Consider the following 14,999-nt stretch of genomic DNA (forward strand, 5'->3'; position numbering starts at 1 on the left):
GTGAGAAAGCCCAGTGAGGAGCAGAGGGCCAGGGACTTACGCTGCAGGTTCTTGTTCTCCCGCTTCATTGTTTCCAGGTGGTCCAAGGACTCCTCATAGGCATTCTTCATCTTGAACAGCTCCGTGCTCAGAGAGCGCGACTCCTTCTGCGAGGCCTCCAGCTCAGCCTGCGTTTCCTCATACTTCTGCTTCCATTCTGCCAGGATCTGAAGAGAAACGGGGTGTGAGTAGGGATGTGGCAGTCATGGGGGAATGCTCTGGCCAGGAGTCCTGGTGCTGGAGGCCAAAAGACCTTGTCAAAGTTCTTCTGCTTCTTATCCAGAGCAGCGCAGGCAGCATTGGATCTCTCCACGTCAATCATCAGGTCCTCCACTTCATTCTGCAGCCTCTGCTTTGTCTTTTCCAGGGAGGCACATTTGGCATTGACAGCCTCAACATGTTCCTCTGCATCCTGCAGGCGCTGTGCCAGCTTCTTCCTGGGAGGAGAGAAGCACAGTGCCACGTTAGGGCTTGGAAGGGCGTCAGTTCTGTACTGTCATGAGGGCAGCTGCTGACTTCCAGGGTTTTGAACGGAGCACGTTTCACAGATACAAAAGGATCTGTCATTTGCTGGGTCCTATCACCTTTTAGGCCTGTCTTAGCTCTTCTAGCCCTGAAGCCTATATTTTCCCTTCCAATCGACACTTTTCTCTCCCTCCCTCTCTCCCTTTTTTACAAAGACAGTACATCCCTGCCTTCATCCCACTTTTGTCCTAACCCATTTTCAGAGATTCCAATTTCTGTTGACCAGTCTCCATCTTCTCCCATCATTTGCCATCCTGCTTCCCACGTACTTGGCCTCCTCGAGCTCCTCCGTGCGCTGAATCGCGTCCGTCTCGTATTTGGTTCTCCACTGGGCCACTTCGCTGTTGGCCTTGGACAGGGCACGCTGCAGCTCCCCCTTGGCCTCCTGCTCCTCCTCATATTGTTCCCGGAGCAAGTCACAGTCGTGGCGAGCGGACTGCAGGGCATGGGCCAGGGCATTCTTGGCCTACATAGAGAGTGGGATTGGGTCAAGAAATTAAAATATCCCAGGAAATCTCTTCCATTGAATTAATTTAACACTACAAATATGACTGCTTGAAGACTGTTTGCAATGAAGGACCGATATAAGCCTGGAGGACAAAATCCATTAATCACACTTGCTGCAGAAACAAAAGTTTCCCCCCAGGATGGCTTGTGCTAAACAGAGCCTGTCCCCCCTAGGCAGTGTGAAGCTACCAGTGTTTTGAGTGGCCAGTGGAAAGAAATTAGGAATAACCTTAATTTCTTCCTCTAGGTGCCTCTTGAGTTCCTCGATCTGCTGGGTGAAAGCCTGTTTGCCTCTTGAGAGCTGAGAAATCAGGGCATCTTTCTCATCTACCTGGCGTGAATATTCACCTGGGGAAGTACACAAATAGAAGACATTCTAATTGTCATTTATGACCCAAACAAGCTGTTTTAGGAGTCATGCCAAAACATATAGGAGTCTCTCTCACCTGCTTCTGTCTGCAGACGAGCTCTTTGAGCATTGAGATCATTGATCATGCGCTGATGCTCTTCTTCCTTGGTCTTAATCTCACTCAGCTGATCTTCCAGTGTGCGGCACATCTTCTCCAGATTTGCCTGTGGAGACCACAGAGAATGAAAGAAGATTAGTATCTAGATGCTTTCTTATTCTGAACAGCAGGATTCTAACCAGAAAAAGGTGAACAGACTTGAAAGCTATATACTGTTCCTTAGAGCTAGAAGGTTAGAAACAAGTTCCATACATAGACGAGGAATTAGATAGTAACCTGGCCATAATTCTAAAGGATGTACTTCAACATTATTTATTTTCATGTTGTTTTCAGTATATTTTTCCATACCTTGGCTTTGGAGACAGACTCCATGTTGCTGGCCAAGTCATCAATCTCCATCTTCATCTCACTCTTCTCCTTCTCCAGCTTCTGCTTCACGCGTTGCAGGTTGTCAATCTGCTCCCCCAGCTCAGCGGTGCTGTCCGCGTGCTTCTTGCGCAGGGCGGCAGCCGTGGCTTCGTGCTGCAGCGTGGCCTCTTCCAGGTCACGGCGCATCTTCTGGAATTCTGCCTCGCGCTTCTTGTTCATCTCAATCTGAGCTGCTGTCGCCCCTCCTGCTTCTTCCAGGCGCTCGCTGATCTCCTCCAGCTCCCTCGACAGGTCAGCCCGATGCTTCTCTGCTTTAGCGCGAGAGGTTCGCTCTGCCTCAATCTCCTCCTCCAGCTCCTCAATACGGGCCTGGAGAACAGCAGGGACCCTTCACACCCGTGCCCTCCTCCTGCCTGAGCTGAGCCTCAGCAAGGGAGGGGAAGGAACAGAGACTTGCCTGCAGCTCCTTGATCTTCTTCTGAAGTTGCATGCCCAGGGCTTGTTCATCCTCAATCTTGCTCTGGATCTGGCTGATTTCAAAATCTTTCCTTTGGGCAAAGTGAACCGTGTTAGAGCTCAAAGAAAAAACACAAGTGCTCCAGCCCAGCACTCAGGTGTCCCACAGCCACACTTACTTCTTCAGTTTCTCGTCCAGCTGCTGCTTATCATTCTCCAAATCCATGATGCTGTCCTGGGCCAGCTTCAGGTCTCCTTCCAGTTTCCTCTTAGCTCTCTCCAGGTCCATGCGCAGTTTCTTCTCTTGCTCCAGGGACCCTTCCAGCTAAACACAACAAGACCATCAGTGCTCTCCCAGCCAGGTCAGACTCCATACCTGTGCTGTTCCTGCTCTACATCTGTGTGCTTACATCGTCCACTTGCTGCTCCAGCTTGGTCTTGGCCTTGGTCAGTGTATTGACTTTGTCTTCTTCTGCCTGCAGGTCATCCAGGGTTTGCTGATGGGCCTCTTGGAGGGCTTTCTTCTCTTTTGTCAGCTTCACAATAGTCTCGTCCAGGGCTGCCATTTCCTCAGTCAGGTTTTTCACCTACAAATAAGATGTTTCAAAATTTGGTAGAAAATATTTTCACTGGTTCTGTGTTTCATTTTTCCCTTGGATGCTCAGAGAAGCCCAGCTCAAGATTTTGCAAAGCCAAAATGTCATATTGTAATGGCCTCTTACTCTGCCAGTCTGTAATGTCCTGACCCTTTACATGACTGTCAATGTGTGTACCTTGTTTTCAGTGGCGTGTTTTTCCTTCTCCACCTTGGCCAGTGTTAGCTCAAGGTCATCAATATCTTTCTTCAGCTCTGAACATTCATCCTCCAGTTTCCTCTTCTTGGCTGTCAGCTCAGCATTAATTTCCTCTTCATCCTCAGCCCTTTCAGTCACCTCCTTGACTTTGGCTTCCAGCTGGATTTTGGTTTTGATGAGCTGGTCACACCTTTCCTCAGCATCAGCCAAAGCATCAGCTTCCTGGTGGGAAAATACAGGAAAGATTATTTCATGCTGAAGGAACCGATGTGAATTGGTAAGACTTTCATGATTACTTTTGGAGAAAAAACATGCCATGCAATTACATTATAAGCTACAAATCTAGGATAAGTTTTTAGTTAGTTTTCTTCTTGTCTGACCCTTGCATCATTAATACAGCTCTGTTTAGCTACATTTCATATCACCTTATTTATTCTGGGCATATTATAAAGTCTCTTAGATTTAATTGATGTTTTCTTTTCTCCTGTAGAAAGTGATTGCATATTATAATGTGCTAGATTCAAATTTATGTGGAAGTGTTGAGAAATGTAAATAACTTTAACACCAAGGAAATATTTGAAACTCCCATTAGTAGCTTTATACTCAGCCAGTGCTGGCAGTGGACAATAGAATAATATTAATCTTTCCTGGAAATAGACATTTCAACTCAAGGGTATTGACAGAATGTTTTTTATGATTCTGGGAGGCCAAATGGCATTGGAGACAAACATACAGAGATGGTGCTTGTGTTGTAAGTTTTAATGGGCATCTGTGTCTTCTGGGAGCAGTAGGTACAGGAGCTGATGTGAGATGTGCTATAAGAAATGGTAATCAGCTCTTCATTTTGAAAACTAAGTTAAGGCAGAGTAATAGGTCAATCAAACTGCTGTATCTGATCCACTAGATACACTACAGTGACTATAATAACGCTTTATGTCATGAACCCACGTGGACACATGTAGGTATTAAGACTAAAAACTCATTCCTTAATCTAAACTCCAGCTTGCAGTAGTGAAAATGAGTGGGGAAAGAACATGGCCTTAATTTCACCTTTAGTTACATGGTATTCAGCTTAAAATATTTTAGAAAGCTTAGTATGTCATTTGAGAGTCCTGTATTAGGAAAGAAGAGTTAGATCTTATTTCCTCATAAAAGTATAGAAAAATGTTACTTACAGCCTGCACTTGGAGCTGCAGGTCATTTTTCTCCTTCATTAGAGATGCCATTTTCTCCTCCAGCTCCTTCCGCTTTGCCTCAGACTTTGCAAGCTCTTCCTTGGTTTTCTCAAACTCTTGTTTCATGTTGGCCATTTCCTTCTCAGACTCTGCACTCTTCAGCAAGGGCTTGATCTTGAAGAACAGCTTCATCCATGGCCAGTGTTTGACATTCATGAATGCACGGATGTTGTACTGGATGCAGAAGATGGATTCCCTGAGGCATAATTAAAACATACAATGAATATTCACAATCTGATGAGTGTCAACACTTTCCCATGAGCAGAGTGACTTTAACTGAAGAGGAATTTGTACCTCCTCTCCACCATTCTCTGGTACTCCACCCTCATCAGGAAGCCCCTGCACCTGGCCTGGGTGCGGGTGATGAGCTGTGCCAGCTTCTCATCCCTCATCTCCTCCAAGAGTCCCAGCAGCCCAGCTTTGAAGAACACCTTGGGAGAGGGAATGTTGCAGCATATCATTGTCAGGTAGAGCAAAGCCCAGGGACTCAGTGAATGGAGAAGTTTGTACCTTGGTGTGTCCAAATTTGTACTGGGTGTGGTCCACATCGATTGAGCCAAGGAGCTTCTCAGAAGCCTTCTTGCTATCGATGAACTGTCCCTCAGGGATGGCGCTGGCATTCAGCCCCTTGTATCTGTGGAATTAGAGGAAGATAGGGCTACTTTTTTCCAGGCAACACACAGTAGCCATTAAACTCCACCAGCTCTTTTTAAAATTACAGCACAGCCTTAATGGACCCATGAATGAACCAACATTGTTTTTAGTGATGCTGACAAGCACAGTGCTCTCACCTCTGTTTGAAGTCAGCATAGAGGACTCTGCTGGGGAACCCTTTCCTGCAAATCCTGATCCCTTCCAGCACGCCGTTACAGCGCAGCTGATGCAGCACCAGCTCGTGCTCCATGGCACCTGGCAGTGCAGAGCACAAATGAATGGCACAGGTTGCAGTGCAGAGGGGAATGGATGTATCAGAGCAAGGATCTTTCTGCTTGAGCATCTTACCAGGTGTTTTAGTCTCATTGGGGATGATACAGCGCACAAAATGGGGGTGAGTGCTCCGCAGATTGGTCATCAGCTTGTTGAGATTCTCCTGTGGGATCGTGACATAGAAGCTTAGATGAAAGAAATTTACTTCTGCATACTTTGTACCTAGATGCCAAGGAACTAATATAATAAATCTTAGGAGATAGAAACTTTCAAATTCAAAGTTTAGATTTAATCAAACCTTCTATATACTTTTTATTGAAAAGTATTCTCATTAAAAAAAATGTTTAAAATTCTTCCCCTTATTTTGGAGGAAGTGAAACACTACTCCATAAATATTTTAACACAAGCCTTTTTGGAACAAATATCTATATTACATGACAGATTCTGAAAAATATTTTTCACAAAAACAGTGAGTGAACTTTTATAAGAAATTCAGAGAGCCAAATGAACCCTGAATCCTAAATTTGAATGGAAAATCACAATGAAAGACCCTTTATACCTACTACTGCTTCTTTAGAAACCAATGCCAAAGGACGAACCTGAATGTATTTAGCTCAGTTTTGACACTATGTTCATGTCACTTTACAGACAATGAATCCATACTTTACCCGGAAAAGAGCTGAGACAGTCTGGAAAGAAGAACCCTTCTTCTTGCCACCCTTCTTTCCACCACCACTAGCCTCTTAAAAAAAAAAAAAAAAAAAAAAAAAAAAAAGAGTTTTTCAATATGACCTTTTTTTTGCTGCATCTTTATATATCACAAACGTTGAAAAAGAAAATATAGGAAAATAACCTGCTTCTGCTCCACCATAAGAAGCAAAAAGTAAAGCCAGGGTCTTCACAGATGATTTCTGGTACAGCCCAATGACAGTTTCATTCAGAGGGTCCTTGTTCTTCTCCAGCCAGCCAGTGATGTTGTAGTCCACTGTGCCAGCATAGTGCACCAGGGAGAAGTGGGCCTCAGCCTTGCCTTTGGCAGGCTTGGGCTTCTGGAAGTTGCTGGACTTGCCCAGGTGCTGGTCATAGAGCTTGTTCTTGAAAGAGGTGTCAGTTGCCTTGGGGAACATGCACTCCTCTTCCAGGATGGAGAAGATGCCCATGGGCTGGAAGATAATTCAATAAACAAGAGAGAATGCCTATAGAATAACGTGATTATGGCTTGGTCTCAAAGGGAATGTAGTAAAAGACAGGAAGCTGAAAAACAAACCTTGCCATGTAGAAAATTTATTTCTAAAAAGTGAGTTTAAAAGATTCACCTGCTTGATTCACACATTGGCATAGTGATTCAGGAATGTTTTTTATGCCGAAGACATGTTAAAGTTCAGGAGGAGAAAGAATATATTTAAAAGTATTTTTCACAATTGCGTCCATTACATACTTACTTCTGTTTTTGAATTTTCAATCAGTACCCTAAATTATATGGAACTACAAGAAATCTCAATTTCTTTCTCTCAGAGGTCAGGCACTGTACTTACTTTGCTGTGAACCTTAAAGAAAAAATATATTTTCCAGATAACTTTATTCCAGAGCCCTAAGAAAATGTTTTCATTTTAATTTGGGAACTGCCTTATGTTTTTGAAGATAATATCCTTTAACCAAGTAAACAGAGATACCTTTCATGCAGAGAATGTGTGAGAATTACTTCTATAGTTTTCTGTGGACTTTGTAATATCTATAATGCATAATTAGCAATAGTACAGCTCAAGACTTATTTCTACAACTAAAACTGAATACAAGAAACTAACCATGGGAAATTTAAAACAATGGATTCTTGAAAATGGAAGACATCTTGAATTAAAAACATACCTTCTCAATGAGCTCAATGCAGGCAGCCAGGTCCATGCCAAAGTCAATGAATGTCCATTCAATTCCCTCCTTCTTGTACTCCTCCTGCTCCAGCACGAACATGTGGTGGTTGAAGAACTGTTGCAGTTTCTCATTGGTGAAGTTGATGCACAGCTGCTCCAGGCTGGTGGAACGGCTCGGGGAAAAGAACCACAACAACCAAGCCTCATCAATATGCCCAGTTCTTCATCATTCTCCTCCACCCTTGATAAATCTCCCCAGTTAAAACACAACTGTATTATCAGGACCACACCATAACAGAGCCTATATGCAGCTCCTGAAAGAAAGAACTACATAATGAAAATGAGGGGTTTTTTTGGAGCAGATTTTCCTCGTGAATCTCCTAAAATTAATAAAATACTTTGGCATTTTTTTATTCAGCAAAAAAGATGAGTGCATGCTCTTGTCTCCAAATTGAAAACACTTGATATCTCTGATTAAACACATAACTATTAATTCCTTTGTTCCTTAAACAATTTGAACATCTTTATCTCATTATATATTTGCCAATGCATCTCCTAGTTCTGCTCCAGAAGCTCTTTTATAAATTTATTGTAATTATTTTAGATTATTTTATCCTTACCATTAAGAGTAAACAGTTGTAATATTACAACATATAAAATTCTATTTGCTGCTTCTACACAAACAACATGACTCTGTGCTTGTACTGATGGAGCTTTTGAGGATTTTGCTCTCTGCTATAAAAGAAAATGACAGGGTTTTTTTTCTGCATAAACTCACAAATGACTAGCGTGTTAAACCTTCAGAGGAATATTACTTGCAAGTCCTCTGATATAACAATCCTTCCCTGCAAGAGCAATCCTCAAGCCTGAAGTCCTTACATCAAAGATCTCAAAGCCAGCAATGTCCAGGACACCAATGAAGTACTGCCTGGGCTGCTTCGTATCCAGCTGTTCATTGATGCGAACAACCATCCACAGGAACATCTTCTCATAGACAGCCTTTGCCAGGGCACCCACTGCATTGTATACCTAAACCAAAGAAGAGTGGAGCAAAAGAAATACAATATCCAGAGCAAATAGGAAGTTATTCAAGTCAGAGGCTCCCAGTCACCAACTGGTTGTTGTTACCTGCTGCACAGTCTGGCCCTTGGTCACGTATTCATTCCCCACCTTGACTCGGGGGTAGCAGAGGGCCTTGAGCAGGTCTGCTGAGTTCAGACCCATCAGGTAGGCAGCCTTGTCAGCAACTAATTACAAGGAAAAGGAGATAGAAAAATTAAGACTAGTAAGACATGCAGCACTTTGAGTGATGAAGCCTTTCCAAAACAGCGGCAATATTGAATGTCCTCATTATCAAATTTTGCTAACTGGATGTCAGAGGAACCATAACATAGTTATTCAAACAAAATCATCTTTGTGTTGAATGTTTCACAGAGCCATACATTTAAAGGCTATTTGTGTCTTTACAAATCTTCACAGAAACATCTAGAAACAATGTATTTACTGAAAATTAATCCTGGAATTCATTAGTAATTTTGCCCTAAAAAGTGACTTATGAAGTGGAAGTTCTGTAACTGAATATAATGCCTTTATTTTCTTTAAATATCAAGCAGAGACTTTTTTTAAAAAAAATCTTTTCTTTCTCAGTGGGTCTAAACACTGAGCAAGCTATGCTAATTCAGAATGGTAACTCAGGAGAGATTTATGGGCGTATATGCAATTGGTAGTGCAGACAATGATTAGGCAGTAATTGAAACAAGAGTGCATTTTGGATGGCAGTTTCATACCCATGTGCTATCTCACCTAAACACATTTCTACTCCATCTTCCACACACTGAATTATTATTGCTATTTCTATTTCTAACAGGTGAGTCAAAGATTTTGCTGCTACCTTCTGTGCCATCAGGCTCTGCCTGCTCCTCACGCTGCTTTTGCTTGAACTTCAGGTTCCCATAGTGCATGACAGCCCCTGTCAGCTTGTAGATGGCTGTTTTCTCGTCTGGAGTGAAGCCCAGGATGTCAATGGCACTCTGAAATAGGAGCAGTAAAATAAAAGATTTGCCTGGGAGATCACAATAGCTACAATACTCTGAATTGCTACTTACATCTGTAGCCATCAGCTCCTCCTGGTCGTTAATGCTGGGGACAGTGATCTCGCCTTGACTCACGAAGTGGTAGTCATATGGGTTGGTGGTGATGAGGAGCATGTCTGAAAATAAGAAGATGGGTTGTGTAGGCTTAGTTTAGTCAAGCAAGTAATAGTGTGAGCTGATACTCAACAATCTTCCTCCAAGTTAGTAATTCTTCCTACCAATTAGCTCCGGCTTCTTGTTGGATGTGATCTGATAAAAGATGTGGTAGCTCCTTTCCGCCTTGAGCTGGAAAGTGACTCTGGACTTCTCCAGCAGATCTGGAGGGAAAATTTAGTTAGAAACAAGAAGAAACAGAAAAAAAAAAAACCACAACAAACCAAAAACAAAACGTAGAGAAGATGGAAAGAAAAACAGGGATGGCAGGATAGATGGTGGGGTGAAAATATGTTGTGTGGATAGACAGGGGAATGGAGAGATTGTGAACTGCTCAGGAAAGTGTCTTACATGTTTCAATATCCGCAGAAGCCAGTTTTCCTGTGGCACCAAAATGAATTCTGATGAATTTGCCCTTTAAAGGAATAAAAGTGTCTTAAGACTGACATCATAAAAAGTATATTTGAAATGAAGAATTTTGCCATTTATTCCACTGGGCACAAGATTTCTACCTAGAGACATTTTCTTAAAATCAGCTGCATTTCCACCACTGACATAAAGTTGTCTTTTTCATTTTTGACCAGTGGCACAACTGTATTTTATGTATGCTGAATGTACAAATGTAAAGGAATGTGTGGAATTCATTAGACAAATTATTCTAACTATATCCTGCACACAGAGAGCAGTTACCTAATGATACAGAAAGAGCAATTTAAGTAGTTCACCTGTTTAAATCTGCATTGCAACCTAATAAACAATTTCTGGTTAATTAAATCTGAAATATAGCAAATATATTATGCAATTAAAAAGATATCTCTTCCCACCCCTTCCTTCCTTCCTTTCTTTCTTTCTCTTTCTTTCTTTCTTTCTTTCTCTTTCTTTCTTTTTCTTTCTTTCTTTCTTTCTTTCTTTCTTTCTTTCTTTCTTTCTTTTTTTCTTTTTTCTTTCTTTTTCTCTTTCTTTCTCTTCTCTTTTCTTTCTTTCTTTTCCTTCCTTCCTTCCCTCCTTCCTTCCTTCCTCCCTTCCTTCCTTCCTCCCTTCCTTCCTTCCTCCCTTCCTTCCTTCCTCCCTTCCTTCCTTCCTCCCTTCCTTCCTTCCTCCCTTCCTTCCTTCCTCCCTTCCTTCCTTCCTCCCTTCCTTCCTTCCTCCCTTCCTTCCTTCCTCCCTTCCTTCCTTCCTCCCTTCCTTCCTTCCTCCCTTCCTTCCTTCCTCCCTTCCTTCCTTCCTTCTTTTCTTTCTTTTTTTTTCTTTCTTTCTTTCCCATCTCTCCTAGCCTCATTCCCTTTCTTCCTGGCACTCTGTCTGTCTCTTAGAAAATGAATAGAAATGTAAGTAAACATAAAGAGAGCTATTTTTTTTCACAGCAATATATTATAGGAGAAAGACCATGAGATCTGTTATTTTAATTTGCATTTTAATGTAAAACAGAATTAATTTTTTGTGTTTTGAAATCTGGAGATTTATCTTTAGGATAAGTGGAAAGAAAATTCAGTTTTACTCTTGAAAACAAGATGGCTGAACAAGGAAAAGAATGGCTGGCATAAACTCCTGTTTACTATATTTCAAGAATTATTTTGTTAAGCAACTCACAAAGCGTGAGGAGTTGTCATTCCTCACGGTCTTGGCATTTCCAAAGGCCTCCAGCAGTGGGTTGGCGCTGATGATTTGATCCTCAAGCGTTCCCTGCAGGGAGAGAATTACTGCTAGTTATCCTTTCCAAAAATCCTGACAGGAATGATGAAAGCATTGATCCCAACATGTTTCTACTAATTTACCTGCATTTTGCCTGATGTCTGCTCCTCCTTCTTCTTGTCCCCACTGGCTGCAATTGTTGCAAAGTACTGGATGACACGCTTTGTGTTCACAGTCTTCCCGGCACCGGATTCTCCGCTGTCAGAGCCAAGAGAGAAGCAGAGGGTGCGTGGTCAGGCAGGAGGTCCCCTGGCACCGGGCAGACCTGCAGGGACCCGCGCAGGGGCTGTACGTACGTGATCAGGATGGACTGGTTCTCCCGATCTGTGAAAAAGGCAGAAATACAGCACTTAAAACTCAATGAACAACAGACAAAGAATGAAGCATAGTCAGGTAAGTTTAATGTTTTGCCTGATGTCAGCTTGACTTAACCAAACAAACCTCCAAAGCACATCACTGAGTGCAGAGGTGTCTTTCATTTAAAACAGTAGAAACAATGCTATGAAGGTAGTAAAACCACAATAGATGTGTGTGTCAGAACTGAGAAAGCTTTGAAAAAGTCTCATCACATTGCTGAGACAGAGCATCCCTTCAGAGGATGTAATGGTCCAATGCCTCTGAGACAGACTGAGCCACTCACCAGTCAGCATGAACTGATAGGCGTTGTCAGAGATGGAGAAGATGTGTGGAGGGGCCTCCTGGCGCTTCTTGCCTCGGTAGGCCAACACCACCTCCGGGTTGTACACCGGCAGCCCCTTGTAGGGGTTGACGGTGACGCAGAAGAGACCCGAGTAGGTCTGCAAGGAAGGGACACAGCACGTTGGCTTCCCCTGAGCCTGGCCCAGCACTTCCTGCCGCTGCCCAAAGGAAGCTGCTGCTGCCACTTACGTAGATCATCCAGGCTGCGTAACGCTCTTTGAGGTTGTACAGCACAGCGGGTTCATGGAGGTGGGTCATCATGGCCATGTCCTCGATTTTATCGTACTTGGGAGGGTTCATGGCGAAGATTTGATCATCCTTCACGGTCAGGGTCTGTCAGAGGGAGAAGGATATACGTGTCAGCTAAGAATCCAGAGCAGGGATCAAATGTTGTCCTTCAGTCTTGCTTTTCACTCACCTCTCCCGCTTCAGTTTTGACAGTGACTTTGCCCGATTCCCTGCTTGTGATTGTCCCTTTCACAAAGGATTCTTTGGGATGAGCCACAAAGACAGATGTCTTGGCATCAAAAGGTTTGTTCTGGGCCTCAATTCTCTCCTTCTCTGACTTTCGGAGGTAAGGAGCCGCCTCCCCAAAGACGGCCATCTCAGAATCTGAAGACATGGCTGCACTTTATGGAGGAGCTTGTCAGCAGAGAACACTATGGAAGAGCAGATATGTTGCTCCAATTTGCCAAAAAGTAAGCACTTGTTAGTAGAAGAAAAGATGTGGAGAAAAAAGAAACTATGTTAATACTCCTTGTAGCCTTTTGGAAGGAATGGTGAATTTTTGCATTAGAGCAATTCAATATTTATGGCAAATGTATATATATGGAAAATTGTATTTTGGGAGATTATTTGGCTTACACTGAAATCACACAAATAATCTATAGAAACTTGGGATTCAACTATTCAGGCACTGTACTGTGGAATTAAGAACCTCAAAAATCCTTTCAACTGCTTAGGCACTCTTAAAATTAATTTGAAATTATGATAATGCACATTCCTCACAATTGGTACTAATTCACAAAGCTCAGAATGGTCATACTCCAGTGGCTGAATTGCATACTGAAAACTCAAACTTCTTAATGACTCAGTTTCAGTATTTAAAACTTTTGTATAATTGTATTAATAAAACATTTTTTCCAATGTTTTTAAGTGCCTGAATCCAGGCATAAATTGCAACATGACTGTCAAAAGAAGATTAATGCTGTTTCAAACCACACTGAGATAGCTCCTTTTCTAGTACTTTCTTTTGCTTTTTAAAAATTAGTAGAATTTTAGAGAAAAACAAATTCAGAGATTCAAAGATTCAAAGCTCAAATGAACTATTTAAAAATAAAGAATTTTAAAGTCTGTATTAATTTCTCCGAAATATTTTTTTCTTCCCCCTGCCCTGAGAAAAAAAAAACTCAAACAGTGGGCAGCTTAGGAAAACATTTAAATATCTCTTTCTGTATAGAGTTAGGTACCTGATATTTACACAACATTTAGGTACCTGATATTAACACAGCATTTAATCTTGTGTTCATTTGTACTAACATGAGAAAATATAACATATATTCCTTTCTTTTTGTCTCTGGAGGAACAGGTATATGTCTTCCAGAGGAAGAGGGCTGAATCTTCCATTTCTTGTGAGGTAGAGAACAAGCAGAGCAGGGAACAAAGGGGAGCACTGCCTTTTACAGAAGTGACAATCAGAGCTTTGTTGCTTAAATTACAGCTCTTCCTTCTCTTTAGTGATTCCATGGCAAATTTTGGACAAAATATCACATCAATCCACATATTCTGAGACAAAATGCTGAATTTTGCAGTTTTCCTACTGTGTTCCTGGTTCAGTTATATAGCTGCAACAGCAATGCTGGGAAGGCAGTACACCTCACTCCCTGTTAGGTGAGTTAAGCAGAAGTGAAGAATGTCCCCATGGGGATTTTCTGGCCTGCCATGAGTAGTCAGAGATTTCAAACACAGCTCCTTAAAGAATGGACCAGATGACCTTATGAGATCCCTTACAACCTGGACTGTTCTATGATTCAGTGATTCACTTAAAAACCTTACCAACGTTCAGCACCCCACCACCTTATACTGTGACTACAGTGGGCTTGAGAATATACAGTCAAACAGTTACCATTCACTCAGCCCTACAGACACCCCACCCAAAAGGATCTGTCTCTGTCCCTAAAAATCAGTAAATCAGGTTCTTACCTCTCGTGACACCAGATGTGTGGCTTGTGGGCTGGCAGCTGGTCAGTACTGTAAAACAGAAATGGCAGTTCCCAAATTGCTGCTGCACAGAAATCAAGAGTGAAAACATGCAGGTGCCTTGAAAACTGATTTATAATGGAGTCCCCTCCTGGACAGGAGCACCAGAGGCAGCAGGACTGTTGTGGCACATTAGGCTGCCATCCCCTTCCTGCCAGCCTGCAGACCCCATGCTCTTACCTTGGAGCTTTCTGTGGAGCCAGGGCAGACGTCTTGCAGGGACGTTTTATACGATCTCGTCTGCAGATGCTACAGATGCCTACTCTTTCTTCGGTCAAAAATATTTTGGCAAACCCTCTTTGGTAAAGCATTGTCTGGCAAACTGAACTAAGGGCATAATTGTCATTTGACATGACTAGATATAATTAGAAAATTTTGATGTCTTAGTGGCTATATGAATACATCTCCTATAAATAATGTGACAAGGGTGTTAAGGAGAGAATCTGGACTAGTCAAAGCACTTAAAGAACTTGGATTCAGGACTTATGGATTCTATTGCTGGATTTCCCACCGACTCACTGCACGACCTGGGATGGATTGCTTGGTATGTCTGTGCTGCAGCTATCCCAGCTGTGCAATGGGAATGTCAGCTTTTATCTTTCCCTTGTGATGGTGTGAAACTTGTAAGAAATGCCTAAGAGGAATACATTAGACAAGCCACTAAGAGGGAAGTAAGTATTACTAAAAGCATTTGGCGGATGTGCTGGTAAGATTCTGAAAGCAGAGGAATAATCTGGTGTGATAGTGCTGGTGCCTGAGAGTCACAGACAGGCCAAGATAGTATAAGGGACAAAGATTTGGTCACAGAAATAAGAGGCTGGGGTGTAGCTGAACTACTGGGCTGGGTCTCAGTGAGAGATGTGAGGTCAGTTCAGGTACATGAAGAACAGTATACATACACTCGTGCAGATGTACC

The 14,999-nt window shown here is 42.4% G+C and overlaps 1 protein-coding gene across 1 annotated transcript in view; it reads right to left on the minus strand.

Annotated features, from left to right (window-relative positions):
- Nucleotides 1–14,211, minus strand: part of LOC103618001 (myosin-1B-like) — an 18,154-nt gene extending 3,943 nt beyond the window's left edge. The window contains exons 1-32 of the mRNA XM_017737695.1: nucleotides 14,027–14,211; nucleotides 12,243–12,483; nucleotides 12,014–12,157; nucleotides 11,766–11,922; nucleotides 11,422–11,449; nucleotides 11,209–11,323; nucleotides 11,024–11,116; nucleotides 9,785–9,848; nucleotides 9,499–9,597; nucleotides 9,293–9,396; nucleotides 9,079–9,217; nucleotides 8,316–8,434; nucleotides 8,067–8,216; nucleotides 7,893–7,900; nucleotides 7,186–7,348; nucleotides 6,173–6,482; nucleotides 5,988–6,061; nucleotides 5,395–5,482; nucleotides 5,184–5,301; nucleotides 4,903–5,026; nucleotides 4,687–4,823; nucleotides 4,333–4,588; nucleotides 3,137–3,379; nucleotides 2,774–2,950; nucleotides 2,543–2,688; nucleotides 2,365–2,455; nucleotides 1,887–2,276; nucleotides 1,518–1,644; nucleotides 1,301–1,419; nucleotides 834–1,030; nucleotides 293–476; nucleotides 41–206 (exon numbers count right to left, since the gene is read on the minus strand). Coding sequence (XP_017593184.1) covers nucleotides 41–206; nucleotides 293–476; nucleotides 834–1,030; nucleotides 1,301–1,419; nucleotides 1,518–1,644; nucleotides 1,887–2,276; nucleotides 2,365–2,455; nucleotides 2,543–2,688; nucleotides 2,774–2,950; nucleotides 3,137–3,379; nucleotides 4,333–4,588; nucleotides 4,687–4,823; nucleotides 4,903–5,026; nucleotides 5,184–5,301; nucleotides 5,395–5,482; nucleotides 5,988–6,061; nucleotides 6,173–6,482; nucleotides 7,186–7,348; nucleotides 7,893–7,900; nucleotides 8,067–8,216; nucleotides 8,316–8,434; nucleotides 9,079–9,217; nucleotides 9,293–9,396; nucleotides 9,499–9,597; nucleotides 9,785–9,848; nucleotides 11,024–11,116; nucleotides 11,209–11,323; nucleotides 11,422–11,449; nucleotides 11,766–11,922; nucleotides 12,014–12,157; nucleotides 12,243–12,446 — 4,534 coding nt within the window. The 5' untranslated portion in view covers nucleotides 12,447–12,483; nucleotides 14,027–14,211. The remainder of the gene's footprint in view (nucleotides 1–40; nucleotides 207–292; nucleotides 477–833; nucleotides 1,031–1,300; nucleotides 1,420–1,517; nucleotides 1,645–1,886; nucleotides 2,277–2,364; nucleotides 2,456–2,542; nucleotides 2,689–2,773; nucleotides 2,951–3,136; nucleotides 3,380–4,332; nucleotides 4,589–4,686; nucleotides 4,824–4,902; nucleotides 5,027–5,183; nucleotides 5,302–5,394; nucleotides 5,483–5,987; nucleotides 6,062–6,172; nucleotides 6,483–7,185; nucleotides 7,349–7,892; nucleotides 7,901–8,066; nucleotides 8,217–8,315; nucleotides 8,435–9,078; nucleotides 9,218–9,292; nucleotides 9,397–9,498; nucleotides 9,598–9,784; nucleotides 9,849–11,023; nucleotides 11,117–11,208; nucleotides 11,324–11,421; nucleotides 11,450–11,765; nucleotides 11,923–12,013; nucleotides 12,158–12,242; nucleotides 12,484–14,026) is intronic.
- Between the last annotated feature and the right edge of the window lie 788 nt (nucleotides 14,212–14,999).

This window comes from Corvus brachyrhynchos, unplaced genomic scaffold (genome assembly GCF_000691975.1).
Source record: "Corvus brachyrhynchos isolate BGI_N302 unplaced genomic scaffold, ASM69197v1 scaffold236, whole genome shotgun sequence".
Taxonomy (NCBI): domain Eukaryota; kingdom Metazoa; phylum Chordata; class Aves; order Passeriformes; family Corvidae; genus Corvus; species Corvus brachyrhynchos.